At 38.3% G+C, this 21270-nt stretch overlaps 1 protein-coding gene across 8 annotated transcripts in view; it reads right to left on the reverse strand.

The window, feature by feature from the left end:
- HDAC8 (histone deacetylase 8) overlaps positions 1 to 21270 on the reverse strand; it is a 298463-nt gene that overhangs the window by 53988 nt on the left and 223205 nt on the right. Inside the window, exon 10 of one of the 8 annotated variants that reach the window (XM_017662713.3) lies at positions 1059 to 16861. The exons of the other annotated variants lie outside the window; for them this stretch is intronic. Within the exon in view, the coding sequence (XP_017518202.1) occupies positions 16811 to 16861 (51 nt within the window). The 3' untranslated portion in view covers positions 1059 to 16810. Of the gene's footprint in view, positions 1 to 1058; positions 16862 to 21270 lie in introns of those variants that run through there. 8 annotated transcript variants of the gene reach the window in all.

The raw sequence follows: 21270 nt of genomic DNA on the forward strand, positions 1-21270 counted from the left end.
GAGTATGCTTAATTTTGTGAGAAACTGGTAAGCTGTCTTCCAAAGTCTCTGTACCATTTTACATTCCCATCAGCAGTGAATGAGAGTTCCTGTTGTCCCACATCCTTATCATCATTTGGTGTTTGCCAGTGTTCTGGATTTTGGCTATATGAACTCATTTTTTTAGCTCTAATAATTTTTTGTGATACTTTAGGATCTTCTATATACAAAATCATGTCATCTGAAATTGTCGCAGCTTTACTTTTTCCATTCTCATCTGGATGCTTTTATTTCTTTTTCTCCAATTGCCCCAGACAGAACCTCCAACCTAGTGCTGAATAAGTGGCAAGAGTGGACATCCTTGTCTGGTTTCTGATTGTGGGAGAGAAGCTTTCAGTCTTTTGCTATTAAGTATGATATTAGATAGACTTTTCATAGATGTCCTTTATCAGGTTAAAGAAGTTCCCTTCTATTCCTTTTTATTGAGTATTTTTATGATGAAAGAGTATAGGATTTTGTCAAATGGTTTTTTAATGTCTATTGAGATGATCATATTTTTTTTGCTTTTTATTCTATTGATATGGTATATTTCATTAATTGATTTACAGATGTGACAACAACTGCATTCCTCAGATAAATCCTACTTGGTCATGGTGCATGACCCTTTTTATATGTTGCTGGATTTGGTTTGCTAATACTTTGTTGAAGATTTTTGTGTCCATATTCATAAGAGATATTGGTTTGTAGTTTTCTTGTGTTGTTTTTGTCTAGCTTTGGTATCAGGGAAATACTGGCTTCATACTATGCATTGAAAACTGTCACCTCCTCTTATATCTTTTTAAAATGAAGGGTTGGTGTTAAGTCTTTACATGTTTGGTAGACTTAACCAGTGAAACCAGCTGGGCCTGGGGTTTTCTTTGTGGGATTAAAATTAATTAGTGCAATCTCTTTTGCTTGTTATAGGTCTATTCAGCTTTTCTATTTTTTTTCTTGAGTTAATTTCTATAGTGTCTTTCTAGAAATATGTCCATTAATCTAGGTTATGCAATTTGTTGACATACATTTGCTCATAGTACTCCCATATATTCCTGTTTATTTCTGTAAGATTGGTAGTAATGTCCCCACTCTCATTTCTGATCTTAATAATTTGAGTCTTCTCTTTTTTTCTTGGTCAGTCTACCTAAAGATTTGTCAATTTTGCTGATAATTTCAAAGAATCGACTTCGGTCTCTGATTTCCTCTATTTTTTTCTATTCTCTTTTTCATTTATTTTTGCTCTAATTTTTATTATTTTATTTCTTCTGCTTGCTTTGAGTTTAGTTTGCTTTTCTTTTTCTAGTTTCCTAAGATAGAAGGCTAGGTTATTGATTTGCGATCTTTCTTCTTTTTAAGTATAGACATTTGTAGTTACAAATTTACCTCTAAACACTACGTCCACTGCATTCAATATGTTTTGGCATGTTTTGTTTGGGCTTTTCATCCATCTCAAAGTCTTTTCTAACCTTGTTTGTGATATCTTCTTTAACACATTGGTTATTTAGGAGTGTGTTGTTTAATTTCCACATATTTGTGAATTTCCAGGATTTCCTTCTTTTACTTATTTCTAATTTCATCCCTTTCCATATAATTTCTTTCCAGGGTACTTTGTATGATTTCAGTCCTTTAAAATTTATTGAGACTTGTTTTGTGCTCTAACATACATTCTATCCTGGAAAATGTTCCATGTGCACTTGAGAAGAATGTGTATGCTGCTGTTGTTGGGTGGTATGTTTTATATATGCCTGTTAGGTCTAGCTGGTTTATGGTGTTGTTCAAGTATTTAGTTTCCTTGTTAATCTTCTATTTGGTTGTTTCATCCATTACTGAAACTGGTGTATTGATATCTCCAACTATTATTGCTGAATTGTTTATTTCTCTCTTCAATTCTTCAGTTTTTACTTTATGTATTTTGGGGCTCTGTTGTTATGTGCATATATATATATATATGCAATTGTTACATTTTCCTGAAGCCTGACATTTTATCATCATCAAATATCCTTTGTTGTCTCTAGTAACAATTTTTGTTTTACAGTCTATTTTGTCTAATATTAGCATGGCCACCCAGCTCTCTTTTGGTCACTGTGTGCATAATGTATCTTTTGCCATCTTTTTACTTTCAACCTATGTGTGACTTTGACTTTAAAGTATTCCTCTTACAGAAAACATACAGTTGGATCATGTTTTATTAACCCATTTTGCCGGTCATTGACTTAACTGGAATGTATACTTCATTTATATTTCATGTAATTACTGATAAGGAATGGCGTAAGCATACCATTGTTATTTGTCTTCTACATCTTATACTTTTTGTTCCTCTATCCCTCCATTACTGTCTTTTTTTACTAGATATCTTCTAGTGTACCATTTAAATTCCCTTGTTACTTTAAATATATTTAAATGTATTATATATAAGTGCGTGTGTGTGTGTGTTTATTTTTTTTCTCAGTGGTTGATCTGGGGATTACAGTTAACATCTTTACTTTTATCAATCTTGTTTGGACCAACATAACTCAGTATTATACAAACACTTTGCTACTATACAACTCCATTTTCATACAACCTCTTTTATGCTGTTTTTGTCATATTAATTGCATCATTATACATTTTGCACTTATCAAAGCAGATTTATAGCGATTGCTTTATAGTTTTCTTTTAAATCATATAGGAAAACAAAGCTACATGGAAAAATAAATTTGTACTTTTACATTTACTTATGTAGTGACTCTTACTGGTAGTCTTTATTTCTTCATACAGATTCAAATTACTGTCTATTTGCCTATATGAACTTTCATTTCAGCCTAAAGGATTCCCTTTAGTATTTCTTATAGGGCAGGTTTAGTATTTCTTGCAGCATTAAATTGTTGAAGTAAGCATTATCTGTGAAGGTGTTTATTTCCCCTTCATTTTCCATGAATAGTTTTGCCAGATATAGATTACTTTGGTTGACTTTATTTTACTTTCGGCACTTTGAATACCTGGCCTCCATCCTTTCTGGTCAGCAGCGAGCTGTTAACCTTATTGAGGATTCCTTATACATGATGAGTTTTCTCTTACTGCTTTCAAGTTCTCTCTTCATCTTTGTTGTCTGGCAGTTTATGATGTGTCTTAGTGTGAATCTCTTTGAGTTCATCCTGCTTCAAGTTTGTTGAACTTCTTGGATGTATAGATCAATGTCTTTGATCAAATTTGGGAAGTTTGGGGCCATTATTTCTTCAAATATTATTTTTGTCCCTTTAGCTCCTCTCCTTCTGGGACTCCCATTTATATATATGTTGGTACCCTTGATACTGTCACAGAGGTCTCTAATGTTCTGTTGATTTTTTCATTATTTTTGTTTTCTGCCTCTCAGACTAGATAATATCAATTAACCTATTTTCAAGTTTGCTGATTCTTCTGCTTGCTCAAGTGCGCTGTTGAGCTCCTCTAGTGAATTTTTCATTTCAATTATTATACTTTCTGACTCCACAATTTGTATTTGTTTTTAAATTTTATTTTTTAATTTTTGTCTCTTTATTGATATTCTTTGGTGAGAAATTGTTCTTATAATTTTCTTTAATTATTTGTACATATTTAAAATAGCTGATTTAAAGTCTTTATCTAGTAAGTCCAGCATGTCTGCAGGGACAGTTTATGTTGATTAATGTTTCCAGTGTATTGACAATATTTTCTTTTTTTCTTTGCATGTCTTATAATTTTTATTGAAAAGTGGACATTTTAAATTGTATAATGTAGTAACTCTGGGAATCAGATTTTACCCTGCTCCAGGGTTGATAGGTGTTGCTGGCAGTGTTTGTTTAGTGACTTCTAGTTTAATTCTGTAAAGTCTGTGTTTTTTGTCATGTGTGGCCACTTTAGTCTCTATTTGGTTAGCTTAGTAGGCTAATAGTTGGACAGAGAAGTCTTTAATGCCTGGAACCAGGAAGTCTCCCAGTCTTTGCCAAGAGATTTTGTGTGCATGTTGGGGGACATAACCTCAACATTCAGCCAGGCAATGGGATAACTCTGTCTTAGCACTTCATTTGTGCAGAGCTTGAAGGTCAGCCATGGGTGAGACCTTAGCCCTTTCTCAGGTCCTTTCTGAGCATGTGCTCTTCTAGATTCCCAGGAATATGTTGGAGCTTTTCAAAGCCCGTATGGACATCTTACTCTGTAGCTTTTCCTTTTAAGCTTTTTGGGTTGCCTGATGTTTGCCCTAACTATTATCTACTGCCTCAGGCAGCTGTGAAATTAATAATTTGCCTCTAATTGTTTTTGACAAGTGCCCCAGGGAAAATTTTCTTCACACTGAACAAGCTCTTGGGTCAGGTGTAATAAAGAAAGCCTTGCAAGTGGGGTCTTCCAGGGGACCACCAGACAGGTCAAATAATAATTCTCTGAAAATGAGGCTTTGAAGGAGCTCTAACACTGTTTGGCTCCCTCTGGTGGCTGCTAGGCCACTGGTTTTCACCAAGATTGTGGGCTGTTGGTTTTCAAGGCTATCACTTCTACTTGTTTTGGTAAATAAATTTTTATTGGAACCCAACCATGGTCCTTCACTTATGTGTTGTCTATAGCTGCTTTTGTGTTTTCAACAGTACAGCTGAATAGTGGGACAGAGAGCATACAGACTGAAAAGCCTAAAATATTTATGATCTGGCCCTTTACTGAGAGGCTTTTCTGTTACCTGCTCTAGATTATTGCTGGTAAGTAGAAACATAATGTGAGCCACATTTTCTGTTATTAAAAAATTTTTGACTAGCCACATTAAAACAATAAAAAGAAGGTGGAATTAACTTTAGGAATATATTTTATTTAACCTAATATATTCAAAATATTGTGATTTCAACATATAATCACTATATAAAATTATTAAGATATTTAACATTTTTTTCTTACTAAGTCTGCAATCCGATATGCATTTTACACTTATAGCACATCTCAGTTTGGACTAGCCATGTTCCAAGTGCTAATGGTTATCATATTGGACGACATAGCTCTAGGTCCTTGCTATTCAGTGTGGTTTCTAGATGGGCAGCATTTTATCACCTGGGAGCCTGCAAGAAAGGCAGTCTCAGACTCCACCCTAGACTTACTGAATCAGAATTTGGATGTAATACACCCTAGGTAATTCACATACATACTCAAGTTTGAGAAGTAAAGCTCTATACTACACTGTACTATCTGTCTTTGAGATAAAGGCCCAGGGTACCCAACGTATTAGTCTAATATAAAGTGTAACTCTTTGGTTATCAGTCTGGTCACTAGGTCATAGTTGAATTATCTGAAAATCAGTCAAGTAAGGTGACTGTGTGCCAGCTGCTGTACTAAGTAAGCATTGTGAAATTTGCTGAGTTGAAGAGGACATGGTATGGTTCCTGCTTTCAGGGAACTAACAACTGCCAAAGGATGCCTGGAGAATAATACCTTGCACAAGAAGTCCAGTCTTCTTCCCCACTAAATCCTCTAAACAACTTCTCTATCTCAAATGTAAAGGTGGCAGCTATTCACTGGATTGCTCAGGCAGGCATTCAACTCAAGAGGTTCATGGGACAGAATCAAAACAGTTTCACTCCATTTGAAATTGGCTCATGGCAACGGTCTGAAGCAAACACTCAGGCTTTAGGACATAAACTCAATGGGTTCTTCTGAAAGAGTAGCAATCCTGTGTTTGTATAACAGAGAAGTTACAACATTCATCATGCTCAGATTCAGGAACTGTGCACTGAAGTCAAGAGAAACCTGACAGTCTGATTTCCAGGTTCCAGTGACTTAGAATAGGAATTCCTATTTAAAGCAAAGAAAATAAGAAATGAGGAAGTGCCAGTCCTTGTTTCTCTGTGTAGGTGTTGACAAGCTATTAAATCATTAGGTTGTCCCTTGCCAGAAGCAGCAGAATAAATCTTGGAAGTTGACAAATGGTCAGCAGCTCTGTGTGTGCCTGCACACTTAGATGCACACACAAAGAGCACACTGTTTCCCTTGGTTTATCTCCTGGCTGTGTAAATATTTCATCTGACATTTGGATTGGATTCTGAGCTAGTTTCCCACCAAACTGATGGTTTTTTAATCTGCTTTCATCAGCCTACAATAAACTGTCTAACCTGTCTGTACAGTGCAGTGTACTCTGCCCACTGGCAAACAGAACAAATGGAACTATGAGATCCCCGACATACTTTTCTCAGATGTCTGACAAGGAATTGCACCCAACCTCTGCCCAAGCCAGAAACACAAGCTACGAGGCACTTGCCTCATCCAGTTACACCAGCACCCATGAGCCCTTCCCAGACTAGACCAGTGCCAGCAGGAGGTCACAACATATAAATTGGGCCTGCCGTCCTGTTAAGACAGATCTTTGGCTCAGCATAATTGTGCTATTGCCAAAGATGAGGATGGCTGTAAGCTCATTCATTCTGGGTTGTATTCATGCTGGCTTCTCGTCAGTTTTAAATGAACTCCTTTAGTTGTCTGAAATGTAGGAAATACTGTGATAATCTAAACCACAAACTACTGGCTCAGAAAGCTCCTATACAGTAATAAAAAGAAACTAAGTGCTGATAAATGCTGCAAGGTGATGACCTTTGAAAACATGATGCTAAGTGAAAGAAGCCGCTGATAAAAGACCACATATTACAGAATTCCATCCCTATGGAATGTCCAGAATAGGTGAATCTGTAGAGACAGAAGGTAGATTAGTTCTTGCTAGGGTTGAGGGGAGAGGAATGAAGATTGACTGCTGGTGGGTATGGGATTTCTTTTAGGGGGGATGAAAATGTTCTGGAATTAGTGGTAACGATCGCACAGCTTTGTGAATATACTGAATACCACTGAGATGCACACTTAAAATGGGTGAATTTTATGGTATGAGAATTGTATCTTGGTAAGTTGTTTCAAAAAAACTTAAGAGTCATTCAATGATTTCTTCCCTCTTCCCTGCCAAAAAGCTCCTGTAGATAATCTTCTCAGACTTGCTACTCTGTATTCTAAGTACAGGAGAAAGAAGCAAAAGAAAGGCATGTAAGCTGGTACTAGGAAAACTATAAGATCAGAAGCATCTATCCAGTCTACTGCTACCATCCTCTACAATTTATTAACCTATTCATTCATTAATTTGTTGAAAGTCTGGTATGTAGTGGGCACTGAGGAGAGATGCAGTATGAATAAACCCTGCCCTTTCTATTAGGAGCTTATGATAATGATGGTCTTAACATTGACCCAGAGACACGCTGGATTCACGAATTGCCTTTTGTATCCTCAAAGATTAAAATATGTTAATTACAATGTTAGTGGTATTCATATTCCAAATTTCTTGGAAATTGGGAATCCGTGGATGATATCCTTCTTTAAACGTTTCAATACCTAAAGTGTGAACCATACTGGGTAAATTATACTAATAGTAAAGCAAAGTACTTAAAGAACAAGGAAAGATGCAAACTTCTTGTTTTCCCAAGATGTTATAAGCAAGAGTACTTAATGAAAATAACCAAACCAGAAAGGTGCCAGCATATATTCAGCGGAATTCCTCATAAGGAATTGCTTTTGTGGGACCACAGGATTTATTCAGACGGAGCTTTTTCCTTTTCATATTAATGTAAATGAAGATGTGTATCTGTTAGTAACAGTTCTGCTCTTAGTGTAGGGAAAGCTGGTACAAAGGAACTCAATTGTTCATTTCTTTAGGCAGTGTGCTGTATGGAGAAATAACATTTTATCTTTGGAGTCAGGCAAGCCTGGGTTCAAATTCTAGCTTGCATTTGTAATTCAGGCTTTCATAATCTCTTAACAGCTTCTGAGTTACTCTTCCTATCTCTCAAAGCCATCCTTTGTACAGCAGCCCATGTAAACTCTCAAAAATACGAATTATATCTTGTTACTTTCTTACTATAAACCCTTTAGTGACACCACTTCTTTGATAGGAGGGTCTCAGCTACTTAGCATGACTCATAAAATGTTAGCTCCATAGCCTGGCCCCAACATACCTCTCTAGCTACATCTCTTACCATTTTCTGCCTTACATTTTTCACATAATTGTTTGTACTTGCACACAGACACACACATGCAGCCACACCTTTTTTCAGGCTGTTATGCTCTCCTAGAACTGCTTTCCAACCTTCTGCACCTGGCTAACTGAATCATTTGCACTAGAGGTGGGGTGGCAGGATAGCTGGTAAGAATATAGGCTATTGAGCTGGTTGCCAGGGCAAGTCAGGGCCCTGATCTAACCTTTTCCCTCTAACTTTGGATTAGATTAAAGGCAGTTGAGATATTGACAATAACAGCAGAAAGTCCATTAAATTCTAGCATATGCTACTTTAAAAGTACTTTATTTTAAAAATCTGAATAAGTACTAGATGTCTATGGTACAACATTTCAAAGATAGAAAAGTATATTTAGTACAAGAATAAATCTCTGCCATGCTTTAGACACCCAGTTCCCTTACCAGCATTTTTGTGATTCTTTCAAGAGATAGACTGCGTAAGTAAGCAAAAAAAAAAAAATGATTTTAATACAGTATGGTAACATCCTCTACACAGTGTCCTGTACTTGCTCTTTTCTCTTAACCATTTTATCTTAAGATCCTGCACAACGTACTATATTTAATCAATCCTCTATTGGTAGGCATTTAGATTGTTCCTTAATTTTTATAAAGCTACTCATTATACCTCTTTCATTATTCTTGTAGCAGTTCTGCTCCACAGATGGGAAATTCTTTTTGAAAAAAATCTCAACTCCTTTATATTTTTTTCCATTAAACTTGCATTTACGGTGCTTTTGTTGTCTAATTACAAAGGTAACACATTTCATTTGTAGAAAACTTGAAAGATATGAGAAAGTACACAGAAAAGAGATCACTCACATTTCTAACAATAGTTAACACTGAAATGACTATCCTAGTGTTTTTTCTATTCACACATCTATACTTTTCAAAAGGTCTATCCTCATATTTGAGGGGAAGATATTTGATAAAATATAGTAAAAAAGTATAATAGCTCACCCTGTTTTAGTTACTAAAGCACCTTGCATGCATTATTCCATTTAATGCACACAACAACCCTATGAGGTATGCACTATTCTCCTCATTTTACAGATAGGGAAACTGAGGCACAAAGAACTGCTAAATGTCACACAGCTTAGGAAATAATGGAACCGGGATATGAGCCTAGATTTATTGGACCGCAAGTCATGCTCTGGTTCACTGTGTTCTACTGCCTCTGCCAGCCTGCAGTGTCTAGGAAAGTTGTAAATGAATACACTATGACCAGCAATTCCATTTGTAGCTTTGTGCTTTACAGAAACTTGCACATATGCTCAAGGAGACAAGTGCAAGAACGCTCACTGCAAGTGACAATTCAGTGGCAAAAAATCAGGACTGACCCAAATGTCCCTACAGATGTGAATGGATACATAAAACATAGAATATCCACACAACAAGATACTATATAGCTATTAAGTGGACTGAACTAGATCTGTATGGATAGATCTCAAAAACACCATTGAGTGAACAAAGCAGGTTGCAAAATGATATGCACATTATAGTACCATTTGTGTAAATAAAAAAATAAACCACTCACCCCCCCCATCTTGTTTCTGATTACTGTGAAAATGGACTGGAAAGATACACATCAAATTTATGGCAATGGATGCCTTCAGGGAGCTGAGAGCAGAATAAGACTGAGGATGAGGGTCACAGAATATTCAACTTGTCTATAATAATTTATTTTTAAGAAAAGACATAAAGCTTAGATGAAATCTTAACCAATTTCAATTCTGAATGGTGGGAATATGTGCATTTGTCCTATTCTTCTCTGTCACTATACTGTATTTAAAAAATAATATCAGCTAATGTTTACTGAACACCTACTATGTACCAGATATAGTTCTAAGTGTTTCACATGAGTTGACTCATTGAATCCTTACAAACACCCTATGAAGTAGGTACTATACTAGATCCATTTTACAGATGAGGAAGTTGAGGCAAAGAGAGGTTAAACGACTTCCTTGGGTCACATAGTAAGTGCTGGATATATCTAGCCCCAAGAACCATGCTTTTACCTTCCATAACATTTACCCTTCTAAAAATTCTCAAAATCTAAACATAACAGCACAAAACCAGTTCCCTAAAACCTGCATTCCCTAAATGCTGAGGTAATGCGAAGTGGGGGGAGTGAACACAGCTGTGCAGTTGTTACCCTGCCTGCCTCTTTGTATTTGCTAAATACTAGGCTGGGGGTGGTGGTGAGGACCCCACCTGGGAGCTGAGTTAGCACTAACTCAGAGTTAAACAGCAGGGACCTCTCTCTCTTGAGGGACTCAGAACCAAAAACCCTGCTCCCCCTCAAAAACAAAACAAAACAAAACAAAATATCAGACAGAGCAAAATGATATAGGCTCAGCTGGGGGCATTACAGGGCACACACTCAATTTGAGTCTGTGTGTGAACTAGAGTTTGCAGAAGTTAGCTAAGCCTAGTTCCTATACTATAAAATGTTGGGCAGAGAGGAGCTGGAAGCCAAGTAGAGTTGAAAAGAAGACTAGGAGGAAAGAAGAAAATCCTTTGGCTTCTTCTAAGGCAGAAGGAAGCAGGTATGCAGTGCTTGAGGAGTGGGGCAGTTGGAGAGAAAGGAAAGATGGAATAGGAAGGGGGTGTTTCTGTAGCTCTCTTCCTGCTGTGTCCTCTAATTTTAGTGGAATAATCCCCCTACTCTCTGGTGTCATCATCATAGCAGCTCCCAGGATACAAGGAAATAACACAGGGAAACAGTGGGGTGAGAACAGATGAAGACTGCTTTGTTGGGAAGAGAGTCTGAAAAGTAACAGCCAATCACTTGAGCAACAACAGACACTGGGAAGCTGTGCAGTGCAGTGGTGAAGAGCTCAGACTCTAGAGCCAGCCTTCCTGGGTCTGAATCCTGGCTGTGCTACTTATTCATTCTGCCAACTTGGGAGAGCCATCTGTGAAATGGGGATAATAACAGAATTGCTGAGGATATAGATGAGGAAATGCATCTAAAGCATTTAGAATGTGCGAGGCACATAGTAATCATTCAATGAGTGTTTGATATTATTATTACCATCATTGTATTTGAGTACTTTCTTGTTTCCTGGCCCTGTGGATATGAATTTGGGCTGGGGAGAAGGATCAGAAACAGTTTTTACCCTTGCATTTAGTTTAGCTGGGGAAACAGATAAGTAAATGAATTACAAGCAATATGATAAGGTCTCAGATAACTCAATGTGTCAGGTACTAGAAGATCTCAGAGAAAGAAGTGATTAGCTTTGGAGGGGAGAGGAGGCCAGGGAGGATGTCACAGACAGATGAGGTGGGAGTTGGAACTTGAAGGAAGACTAGGACTTCATCAGGCAGCCATGTGGGAGGAAGGACATTCCTAGTAGAAGCAATATCTTGGTCAAAGGCTTGACTAAACCATGATTCAGGGCAGCGGTAGGGTGAGTATAGTGGAAAAATAGATTAGGGTCCAATCCAGAAGGATCTTGTGTACTTTTCTAAGAATTTTGGATCTGTAAGCTCTTGGAGGTATGTGTGTGTGTGTGTGTGTGTGTGTGTGTGTGTGTATCTATATTTGAAGCAGGGGGATAGCATGATTAATGTTGCATTGCTCAAAAATAACTGACATGAAGGATGGCTTATGGATGGAAAGACTGGAGGGAGGGAGACCAGATGAGCTGCCCTGATGCCTCCATTCCCAACCCATACCTCCTCCTCCGGTGTTCCCTTATACAATCAATCATTTACCCAGCTGCCCAAGAAAGAACCCTGAGGTCCTCCATGACACTTCCCTCTTTCACCCCTACATCTGATTCATCAACAAGCCTTGTTGGTTCTATCTTCAAGATATGTTTGGAATCCATACTACCACAACAGCCTCCTAACTGGTCTTTCTAGTTCCACTGGTACACCTTTTTAATCTACTGTCTATACAAACGCCAGAGTGATTAAATACACATACACACACACATACACACACACACACACACACACACACACACACACACACACTCTCTCTCTCTCTCTCTCTGCTATGGACTAAACTGTGTTCCCCTCAAATCATATGTTGAATCCTTAACCCCCCAATGTGACTATATTTAGAATGAGGAAGCAATTAATGTTAAATGAGGTCATAAAGGTATGGCCCTCATCCCATAGGGTTGGTATCCTTATATGTCACCCTGCAAAGTGCATATGAGGAGCACTGTTTTAGGGATAAGGAAACTGAGTTTGTGAGAGATGGGCAAATTACCCAAGGTCTCACTGCTAGTTAGAGGATCAAAGTCCCCAGCTGATTAGCTCAAAAGCCCATGTCCTTTCTGCCATACTACAGGCTCCAAAAGAGGATAAAGGTGAACATCTAGAAAGAATAACTTCCTACGCTGGCTCTCACCAGACTTCATTCATCAGGGACAAAAGTTCTCGCTTTTCTTTGGGGAAGCGGGAAGCCACCACCCTAATATTTAAGTAATACAGGGCCAGTTGGAATCAGGTTTTCAAAAGGGACCACGACCCAAAAGAGAGTCCGAGCCATTTCACTGGGCTGAGGGAGACATGGGGCAGGGCTGTAGCTATCTTATTTACTTCTGTATACATAGACCCCACCACTGTGCTTGGCTCTAGGAGGCACTCAATCATTTGTGGAAAGAATTTACTCAGTGTAGCACAGGGACCAAAAGATAGTACATTCTATGTCCTGCTATTGTGGCGTCTAGAAAGGTATGGCTATAGAAATCAGGCCTGAAAGAGCCAGTCACATAGCTCCCAAGATTTGGAACTAAAGAAGCATACTTCTGATACATTTTAGATTCACAGCAAAACAAGATTCCCTGGTGGGAATTTTCCCAAAGACTGGATCCAGAAACCCACTGAAAGGGTTACAAGTGTACTTGCATATGATTTGCAAATGTTTTATGTCTAACTACATTCTCTGTCATCTATTCTCTAGTGAATTTCAAGGCAAAAAATTTACTACTACTTTAAAGGTTATTGCATAATTTATAAAAATAATAAAAATTTATCTTCTCTTTCTTAACAAAAAAGAATAGGCAGTACCACGTTATGCTGTCAAGGCTGTTCAGTGCAGACAACTCATATCTTTATTATTGCCATGTAAAGTGTTCTATCAATCATGTTTAGGTTCTATTATAAAGTTTAAAATGGGAGGTGTACCTATCCATATTAGCCAGTATCACTGAAGTTCCTAGGATACCCACCCCTGTGTCATCAACATGAGGATTGTGCTGCTCAAATGGTACTTTTTTGGATTACAAATATATAGAGGCACTCCAAGTAGAAATCTGTGTTACTGAGGATTCAAAGTAAGGGCGGCCTTTCCTACTCATAAATGCAATTAAGGTCCAATGGCAGAGACATACTTCTCAAGAGTAGAGGAGGCTGGGGTGACAGCAGAACTGTGAACATCTATTCCTAAGTCACAGGCAGAAGCTTTCCTTTGTAAGCTGATCCTTGATAGAGTAGTAATTTATGCATGGAAAGAGATATGGAACTCATCATTCAGCAAGCATTTATTGAGGGCCTGCTATGTGCAAGACACTAGATAAGCATCACAGCATAAAGAGGAGAACTTCCAAACTATCAGGCCTTTTCTTGTCATTGCCTTAAAATATCATGTCTTATATTTAAAAAGGGCAATGTAATCCTGAGAATAAAATCCAAACTCAACATTAGTAAAACTTATATTTGCCCTCTCTATAATATGCTTTAGTGAGCTTTTGCACATGCTGTTCCCTCTGCTTGGGATCCTCTCCTGTCTGCCTGGTGAAATCCTACCCATCTTTTAGGATACAGGTTACGCTCACAAAACTCTTTGCAAGGAATCTGTACTCTCACACCCCATTGTAATTTTTTCTTTATCACACTGTACTCTGAGCTCTGTAAGTCAGGTAACACCTCCGATTCATCTTGGTATCCCCAGCACCATGCCTACATACAGTAGTAGTCAGTAAATGATTGATGAAATCCCAGAGCACTTGGAAAAATAAATCTATTAACACATTACAGAGAAAGTTACAGAAACCGAACAAGGCTTTGCACATAGCATGTGCTTAATGACTGCTTGCTGACTTTGGATGTAGTAAAAATGGAGCTTCCCTTAGGTCAAGGCTATAGATAGCACTGCTTGCTAGCCCCTTCATGGCGCCACACAGCGGGCAACAGCCCTACACAGACAGACATCCTTGTGATGTTTCAGGCACTGAATGGTACACGTGGCCCAAATCATCAACCCCACTGGCTTGCCAGAGGGCATGAAAAGTCCCATTACTAGTCATTTTTTTGGGTTAAAACATTTGCTATAGAAGTTCCCTGTTGGATTGCTTTCAGAGAGAGGAAAAATACATCAGAAGCCATCTGAAAGACTGCACCTTTCAGGGGACCTGTAGATCATTCACGCCTATCTTCTTCCAAGTACAATCTGTAATTCAGAGAGAATTTAGAACGCAGCGAAAGGTCTAAAAAAGAGTCAAGATTGAGCACAATTTAAATTGAACCTTATAATCACAGTAGAAAATCCCTGTCAGTTTAGAGTGACAAATTTTGCTATTTGCAAAGTTGTGTGAGCCACAATTCTAAAGAAGGCAAAAAAAATTAGTAAATATTAGTAACGTTTTTTGTATTAGAGCACTAAAAAAAAACAACCCTAAACTTTAGCTTTTAGTCATAGCCATTTGCAAAATCCTACTATCTTTTCCTGGTTCTGGGCAAGTAAAATCCTTTTTCTGTTCTGACAAGGAATGTGTAGAAGAAAACACATTTTGTAGTTTGAAAATTCCATTTTCATGGGAAATACACCAATTTTGTAAACCCCTTTGGTACATAATCACCAAGTATTTTTTTTTGGCCAACACAGGCCCCAAATGGTCAAGTTACTCCTGTGTTAGCTAGAAACCAGTTAGGCAGATACAAGATTCCTGGAGCATTCTAGTTAAGAGTAACTGAGATGATCTTTCCCTAATTTTGGAAAATCAGGATGTTTTATGACTCATCCATTACTTAGGTCTTATTCAGTGTTGATAGTTTAACAAATTACATAGAAGGACAAAGCTAAAATCTGTTGACTTTAGCTGGAACAAAGACTAATCTTGCTTTCAAATCATTGTTAGTGCTATTTGAACAGTGAAATAATCAAGAGCCCAGAGATAAGCAAAGTTTCTCAGCATAATCCTCTTCTCCCTCTGTTAGCTTGGGGAGGGATGGGTGAGAGAAGGACAATGCCAACACAAATGGAACTGTACAGGGAAGAAAGAAAAGGAGGGCCAGAACAGTGGGTGAAAAGTTAACTTACTTCACTTAGACCACCATATTAAAACCAGATGTGTTGAAAATGTTGGATGAGAAAAACTGGTGTTACTGATAGCGTGAACAAATGCTTTGTGCTTTCCTTCCAATACAGTATCATTGCAGGGTGCCAGAGGTATCATTTTATTTCATTTCACATGTAGCACATTCTCAACAAGTTAAACCGTTTCTAATTTTGTGTAATTAGATAGGCCTTGCTATATCCCTCAGTTGAAGGATTTTAAGAGCTGCCTTGTTCTGTCTCCCTTTTGTGACAGCTTCTTTGGGGCTGGAAACTAACATTTGGTAACATTTCTTGCCTTCTGGCACCTGTCAGCTGGATGGGCCCTGGGAAAAGGAGGGTAGAGGAGGGAAGGAGTGCAATGCCCCTTCCCCACCATGCCCTGGTATTAGACCCATCTTTGTCTCTACATGGGGATTACTTTGTTCTGGAAAGTGCTAGTAAGTACATACTCAAATAACCAGCAGATGAGTGAATGGAATGCTGAAGTTCTTTTTTTTTAATGTAATTTTATCACAAATTTCAAGTTCCTCTGTTTACTAAATGTAGAGCTTGGGTGAGGTGCTGAGGAAGGATAGCAGTCCTTTAATACAGCCCAAGGATGCCCTAGTCTGCAGAGTGGATGGTGCTTGGCTTTTCGATCTTGCTTTCCAGTCACTCTGGGCAGAGCACCTCACTGGCTATAGCACCTACAGCGTGACTGCCTTCTCCTCACTTCACGGCAGAGCCATGAGAAGTCATCAAATTTCTGACATTGGAATAAAAGGTTATATAAACACCAGAGTTTTTACTTCAGTGCAGAAGTAATAACAGCATGTTGAAATTGTGAGGTTTTCCTTCAAAAGGCTTTAAAGCTCTCCCCTCCACCAAAAGCTGTCTTAAGGCAATTAATGACCATTCTATGACATCTTTGTGAGGTTACTGATTGGCAAATGCTCTCCATGTGTAGACTGGGAAATCTAGAATTGAGGTCGATTTATGCTTCTATGCCTTGGGACTTGTGAATGAGTGATATATGCAGGGCCTGACCTCTCACCACAGATTTCTGTGGTTTTTGTCCAATAATGAGAGAAGACAAGTGAAGGAGTGCAGTATACAATAGAAATGGGCGAGTGACAGGGCCACCTGACATCCCCTAGTACTTTACAGTTTATAAATCACTTTCAGAGTGGTCCTTCATGGATAGGCATTGTACATTCCCATTTCACCAAAGCAACTGGACTGCAGAAATAGGAGGCAGGGTGCAGGCACAGTCACGGAGGCCCTGGATTTCTCATGCTGGGGGTAGGACAGTGCATGGGCAAGCACTTTGCCTTCCAGGAATAGTACTGCTCTGAGACTCTGTAGACTGACTGGAACGGAGGTTAAGCCCAGGGTTTTCTTTGCATTCCATTCAGCAGTTCGCTCATACTTCCACTACAGATCAGGCTCAAGAATTTCTTTGCCAGCTGAGAATCTGAACGTTGCTTTGGCTGTAAGACAGTATCTTATTTATTCACATAAATCCCTTCCTCTTCTTGTCCCTGATTATTTTCACCCTGAAATGGAAAGGGAGGCAACTTATGTGAGCATTTGGGTACTGGATTGCAGCCACCCTTGGCAATCTTTGTTAATCTTTCAGATTCTCACTAGCACTGACTGAAGAACAGTGACTCACCCAAAGAAACACATAGTCTCTCTTTCCTTTAGAAAAGAAGTTCCTCAAAAGTGCTGCTAAGAAAAGCAAAACAAAATAACTATAGCCCAAGGGAAAGAAAAAGCTCTAAGAGCAAAATATTGCTTTAAATAAGCCTAGAAGATTTTGGGGAAGGAGAGAGTGATTATTTGCAAGTGATGAAAAAATGACTTGTGCATTTTAGATTTCCTTTTCAGTTCCAAATTTGAGCCTGAAACATCTTTTGTCCAGGGGAAGTTAGGTTACCTCAGCCCCAGCTCACTACTTGGAACTTCCCAGGAGCCTGGAAAGCCTTGCAGCTCAGCACCCCTGGGCAGGGAGACAAACAGTGGGCAAGAATAAAAGTGAGAAGCAGCTGGCACAAATGCTGCTGTCCCTCCCCTCATTCTAGCCAGTTGTCTCTTTAATTTAACCCTTAGTCCAGCCCCCAAATGACAAAGCTCATTTTGCTTATTATGCAAGTCTCTTCTGGTTGAGATAGTGGTTGTTATAAAGCAGAGGAATACTGCAGATGTACGGGAGGGTTGGTGGGGAAAACTTGAAAAAGACAGGTTTCTTTTTTTCTCCCTCAAAATGTGCATGTAAGGAAGAACGCCTCGAGAAGGTGATGCACGAAGGGATTGAAACCTCTGTAATCAAAGGCAGTCTGGCGAAGGGGGACAAGCTGCACAAGCTTGAGGACAGTTTTACTCCTACTTCCATTTATATTCTTAGGGCTAATTGTGCAAATGGGAATTTCTTCCTCAAGAATGGCCATTTGTAGATGCACGTGTGTTTATTTCTCCACACTATCAGAGAACCAACTCAGCAATACCTCCAAAAACTCTGATCAATAGAGAGAAGCTTCATTATTCACCAGCCTGGAGACTAGCAATATGCAAACTGTTTTCCCCTCAAGTGGACCAAGAATCCTCGGGTGTCAGGCTGGAACCACCTTTAAAGTGCATTCTAGTTAACCCTGAAGAGGACAGGGGAGGAAGTGGAGCCTGGAGAAGGGAAATGAATTGCTAAGGGTCTCATGAGCTAATGTGGATGCCATTAGAAGGCAACCCGGTTTCTCTGGCACCAGTCCAGTGCCTTCTGTCCACCCTCCCACTTCCCACTTGCAGAGACCCCCACGGCAAAGTGTGTGGGTTTTTCTGCTGGCTCTCTCTATGGCTATCCCATGACAATGACGGCAGGCCCAGGGACCGAGCACACCCTTGATCGTGAGAGAGGGAGTGCTTATTTTTGAATTCCTGACCTAGCTGGAGAAGGGCCATACTGCCATTTGAAGCCTGCCTTTGGCTCCATGACCTTCAGTGTGAGGAGATCAGGAGAACTGTGTGTCCGAAGGCAACACTGCTGCTGTGAACAGATGCAGCAGCTGAAGAGTCAGGAGTGAGTTCTCCTGCATTCTTCCTTTAAAGAAATGATGCAATTGATGTATGTACAAAATGTTTAATATATGTAAATCATATTTGTATGTAATTTCTATATGAAAAAATACTTAACATATAAGTTATGAAGCAAAATAATAAAATAAATGCCTGTGAGCCTACCATCCATCTTATTAGAACATTTTCAGCACCACTGCAGCTCCCTGCTGCTTCTCTCCAGCCACCACCCTATCTTTTTCCCAGAAGTCCCCACAATAATGAACCTTTAAGTCACTCCCTTACATTTCCTTATAGTCTTCCTACACATATGCATATCCCTAAACAATAAACTCTTTAGTTTTGCTTGGTTTTGAACTGTAAATATTGGTATCATATAAATTATTCTGCAATTTGTTTTTACTCAAAATTGTGTCTGCAAATCTTTCACATTGTTACCTCTAGCAGTGGGTCATCCATTTTCATTGCTGCCTAATATTTCATTTTGTAAGTATACTACAAGAGAGAGATATTCTACATCTATTGTTTCTGTTTTTTTTTTTTTTTTTTTGCTATTCTGAGCAATGTTGCTATAAATTTTCTTTATACTACACTTGCCCAAGTTTTTCTAAGGTATGTTTCTAGGAGTGGAATCAATGAGCTGTAAAGTACACATATGTTCAAATTTGTTAGATAATGCCAAATTGTTTCCCAAATTGGTTGTCCCATATACACCCCTGCCAGAAGCATAAGTGTTCCGCATCCTCACTAACTTAGTATTGTTTAATTCACATTATTTATTTCAATCTGGTTAATTAAAATGGAATTTCATGTTTTGGGTGCAGGGTCATTCATGGTGGTATTAATTTGCATCTCCTTGATTAGTAATGAGGCTGAGCATCTTTTCATGTCTCTTGACACTCAAATTTCCTCTTCTGTGAAAGGACTGTTCATATCTTCTGCCCATTTTTCTTCTGGAATTTTTTTTAGGTATTGTCATATGAAGCTTGTATATTTCAAATACTAATACGTTGTCAGTAATATGAATGCTAAAAATGTTCTTCCACTTTGTGTCTTGTCTTTTCATTTTATGGTATTTTTTGGTAAACAGAGGCACTACATTCTAATGTAATTGAATTTATTACTCTTTTCCTTTATGGTTGGTGCTTTTTGCATTTCTTTAAAGAAATTCTCCCTATCCCAAGATTACAGAAATATTCTCCTATAACAGTGTTTCTTTGTGAGCAGGGAGATTACTGGCATTCAGGGTAAGGCAATTATTCTTTATGTGGGTCTGGCTCTCACTGCAGGACACTTAGCATCCCTGGACCCTGGGTACCAAATGCCTTTAGCACTGTTCCTGTCATTATAACAACCCAAATACTCCTGTACATTTTCAAACATCCCCTGGGTGGGGGTATTGCCAGTTGAGGATTTCTGAACTGTATTTTCTTCTAAAAGTTTAATGGATTTACTATATCCAGAATTGATTTTTGTTTACTATCTTACTGTCTGACCTCACTCGCTTATTGAGCTGTTATAAACACAGTCTGATGATTATTTCTTTCCCTTCTTTTTCCTCCTCCTCCATTCTTCATATGTTGGGTGTTTTGTTCTGTGCTATTTTTAGGAGTACTCCCATTTACAGCAGTCCCTCTAAGATACCAGAGAATTGATTTTTGTGTTTGATGTGAACTGGGAATATAATTTATTCTAATTTTATTATTTCTTTATGGGTAACCAATTTCCCCAACATCAGTTATTGAAAAGTTAACCCTTTCACCCATTAATCTGCAATGCTACTTGTAATACATCAAATTTCCAAATAGGTATAGGTCTATTTTTGAGTTTCTATTCTGTACCCTTGGCCTGTCTGTCAAACCTCTGTGCCAATATCACACTCTTTTAAGTGATATAGCTGTGTAGTAAATATTAATATCTGGTAGAGTAAGTTTTTCTACCTTGTTGCTCTTTGACTTTTCTTTGCACTTCCATATAAAGCTTAGAACTGGCTTGTCAGATTCCATTAAGAAACATTTGGGATTTTGATTGAAATTACACTATGATTGAGTCAGAGAGAAAGGATATCTTCACAATATTAAGCAGCCTGACAGAACATAGCTCTCCATTTCAATAAAGATTTATAATTTCCTCCATAAAGGGCCTCTGGCACATCTTTTGTTAGATTTTCTTCATAGATACCTTCTATTTTTATCTTTTTTTAAAAACATAGTTATAAATTTTTTTGATGAAGGCTTTTAAGATCCACTCTCTTAGCAACTTTCAAATATACAATATGGTATTATTAACTACACTCATGCTATACATTATATCCCCATGACTTACATTTATTTTATAACTGGAAATTTGTACCTTTTGACTTCCTTGGCCTGTTTCACCCACCCTCCATTCCCCTCCAGCAACAACCAATCTGTTCTCAGTATCTATGAACTTGTTTAGTTTTGTTTTTGTAGGTTCCACATACAAATGTGAACATATGGCATTTGTCTTTTTCTATCTTATTTCACTTAGTATAATGCCCTCAGGGTCCTTCCATGTTGCCACAAATAGCAAGATTTCCTTTTTATGGCTGAATAATATTCCATTGTACATATATACCACATTTTCTTACTCCATTCATCCTCTGATGGACACTCAGGTTGCTTACATATCTTGGCTACTGTAAATACCCCAATGCAGCAATGAATATGGGGGTGCATATATTATTTTGAATTATTGTATTTGTTTTCCTTGGATAAATACCCAGAATACCCATGAATTGCTGGATCATATGGCAGTTCTATTTTTAATTTTTTGAGGACCTTCATATTATTTTTCAGAGTGGCTGCCCCAATTTACAATCCCACCAACAGTACACAGGGTCCCCTTTTCTCCACACCCTCTTCAGCACTTTTTA

The sequence above is a fragment of the Manis javanica genome, chromosome X, assembly GCF_040802235.1.
Source record: "Manis javanica isolate MJ-LG chromosome X, MJ_LKY, whole genome shotgun sequence".
In the NCBI taxonomy this organism is placed as follows: domain Eukaryota; kingdom Metazoa; phylum Chordata; class Mammalia; order Pholidota; family Manidae; genus Manis; species Manis javanica.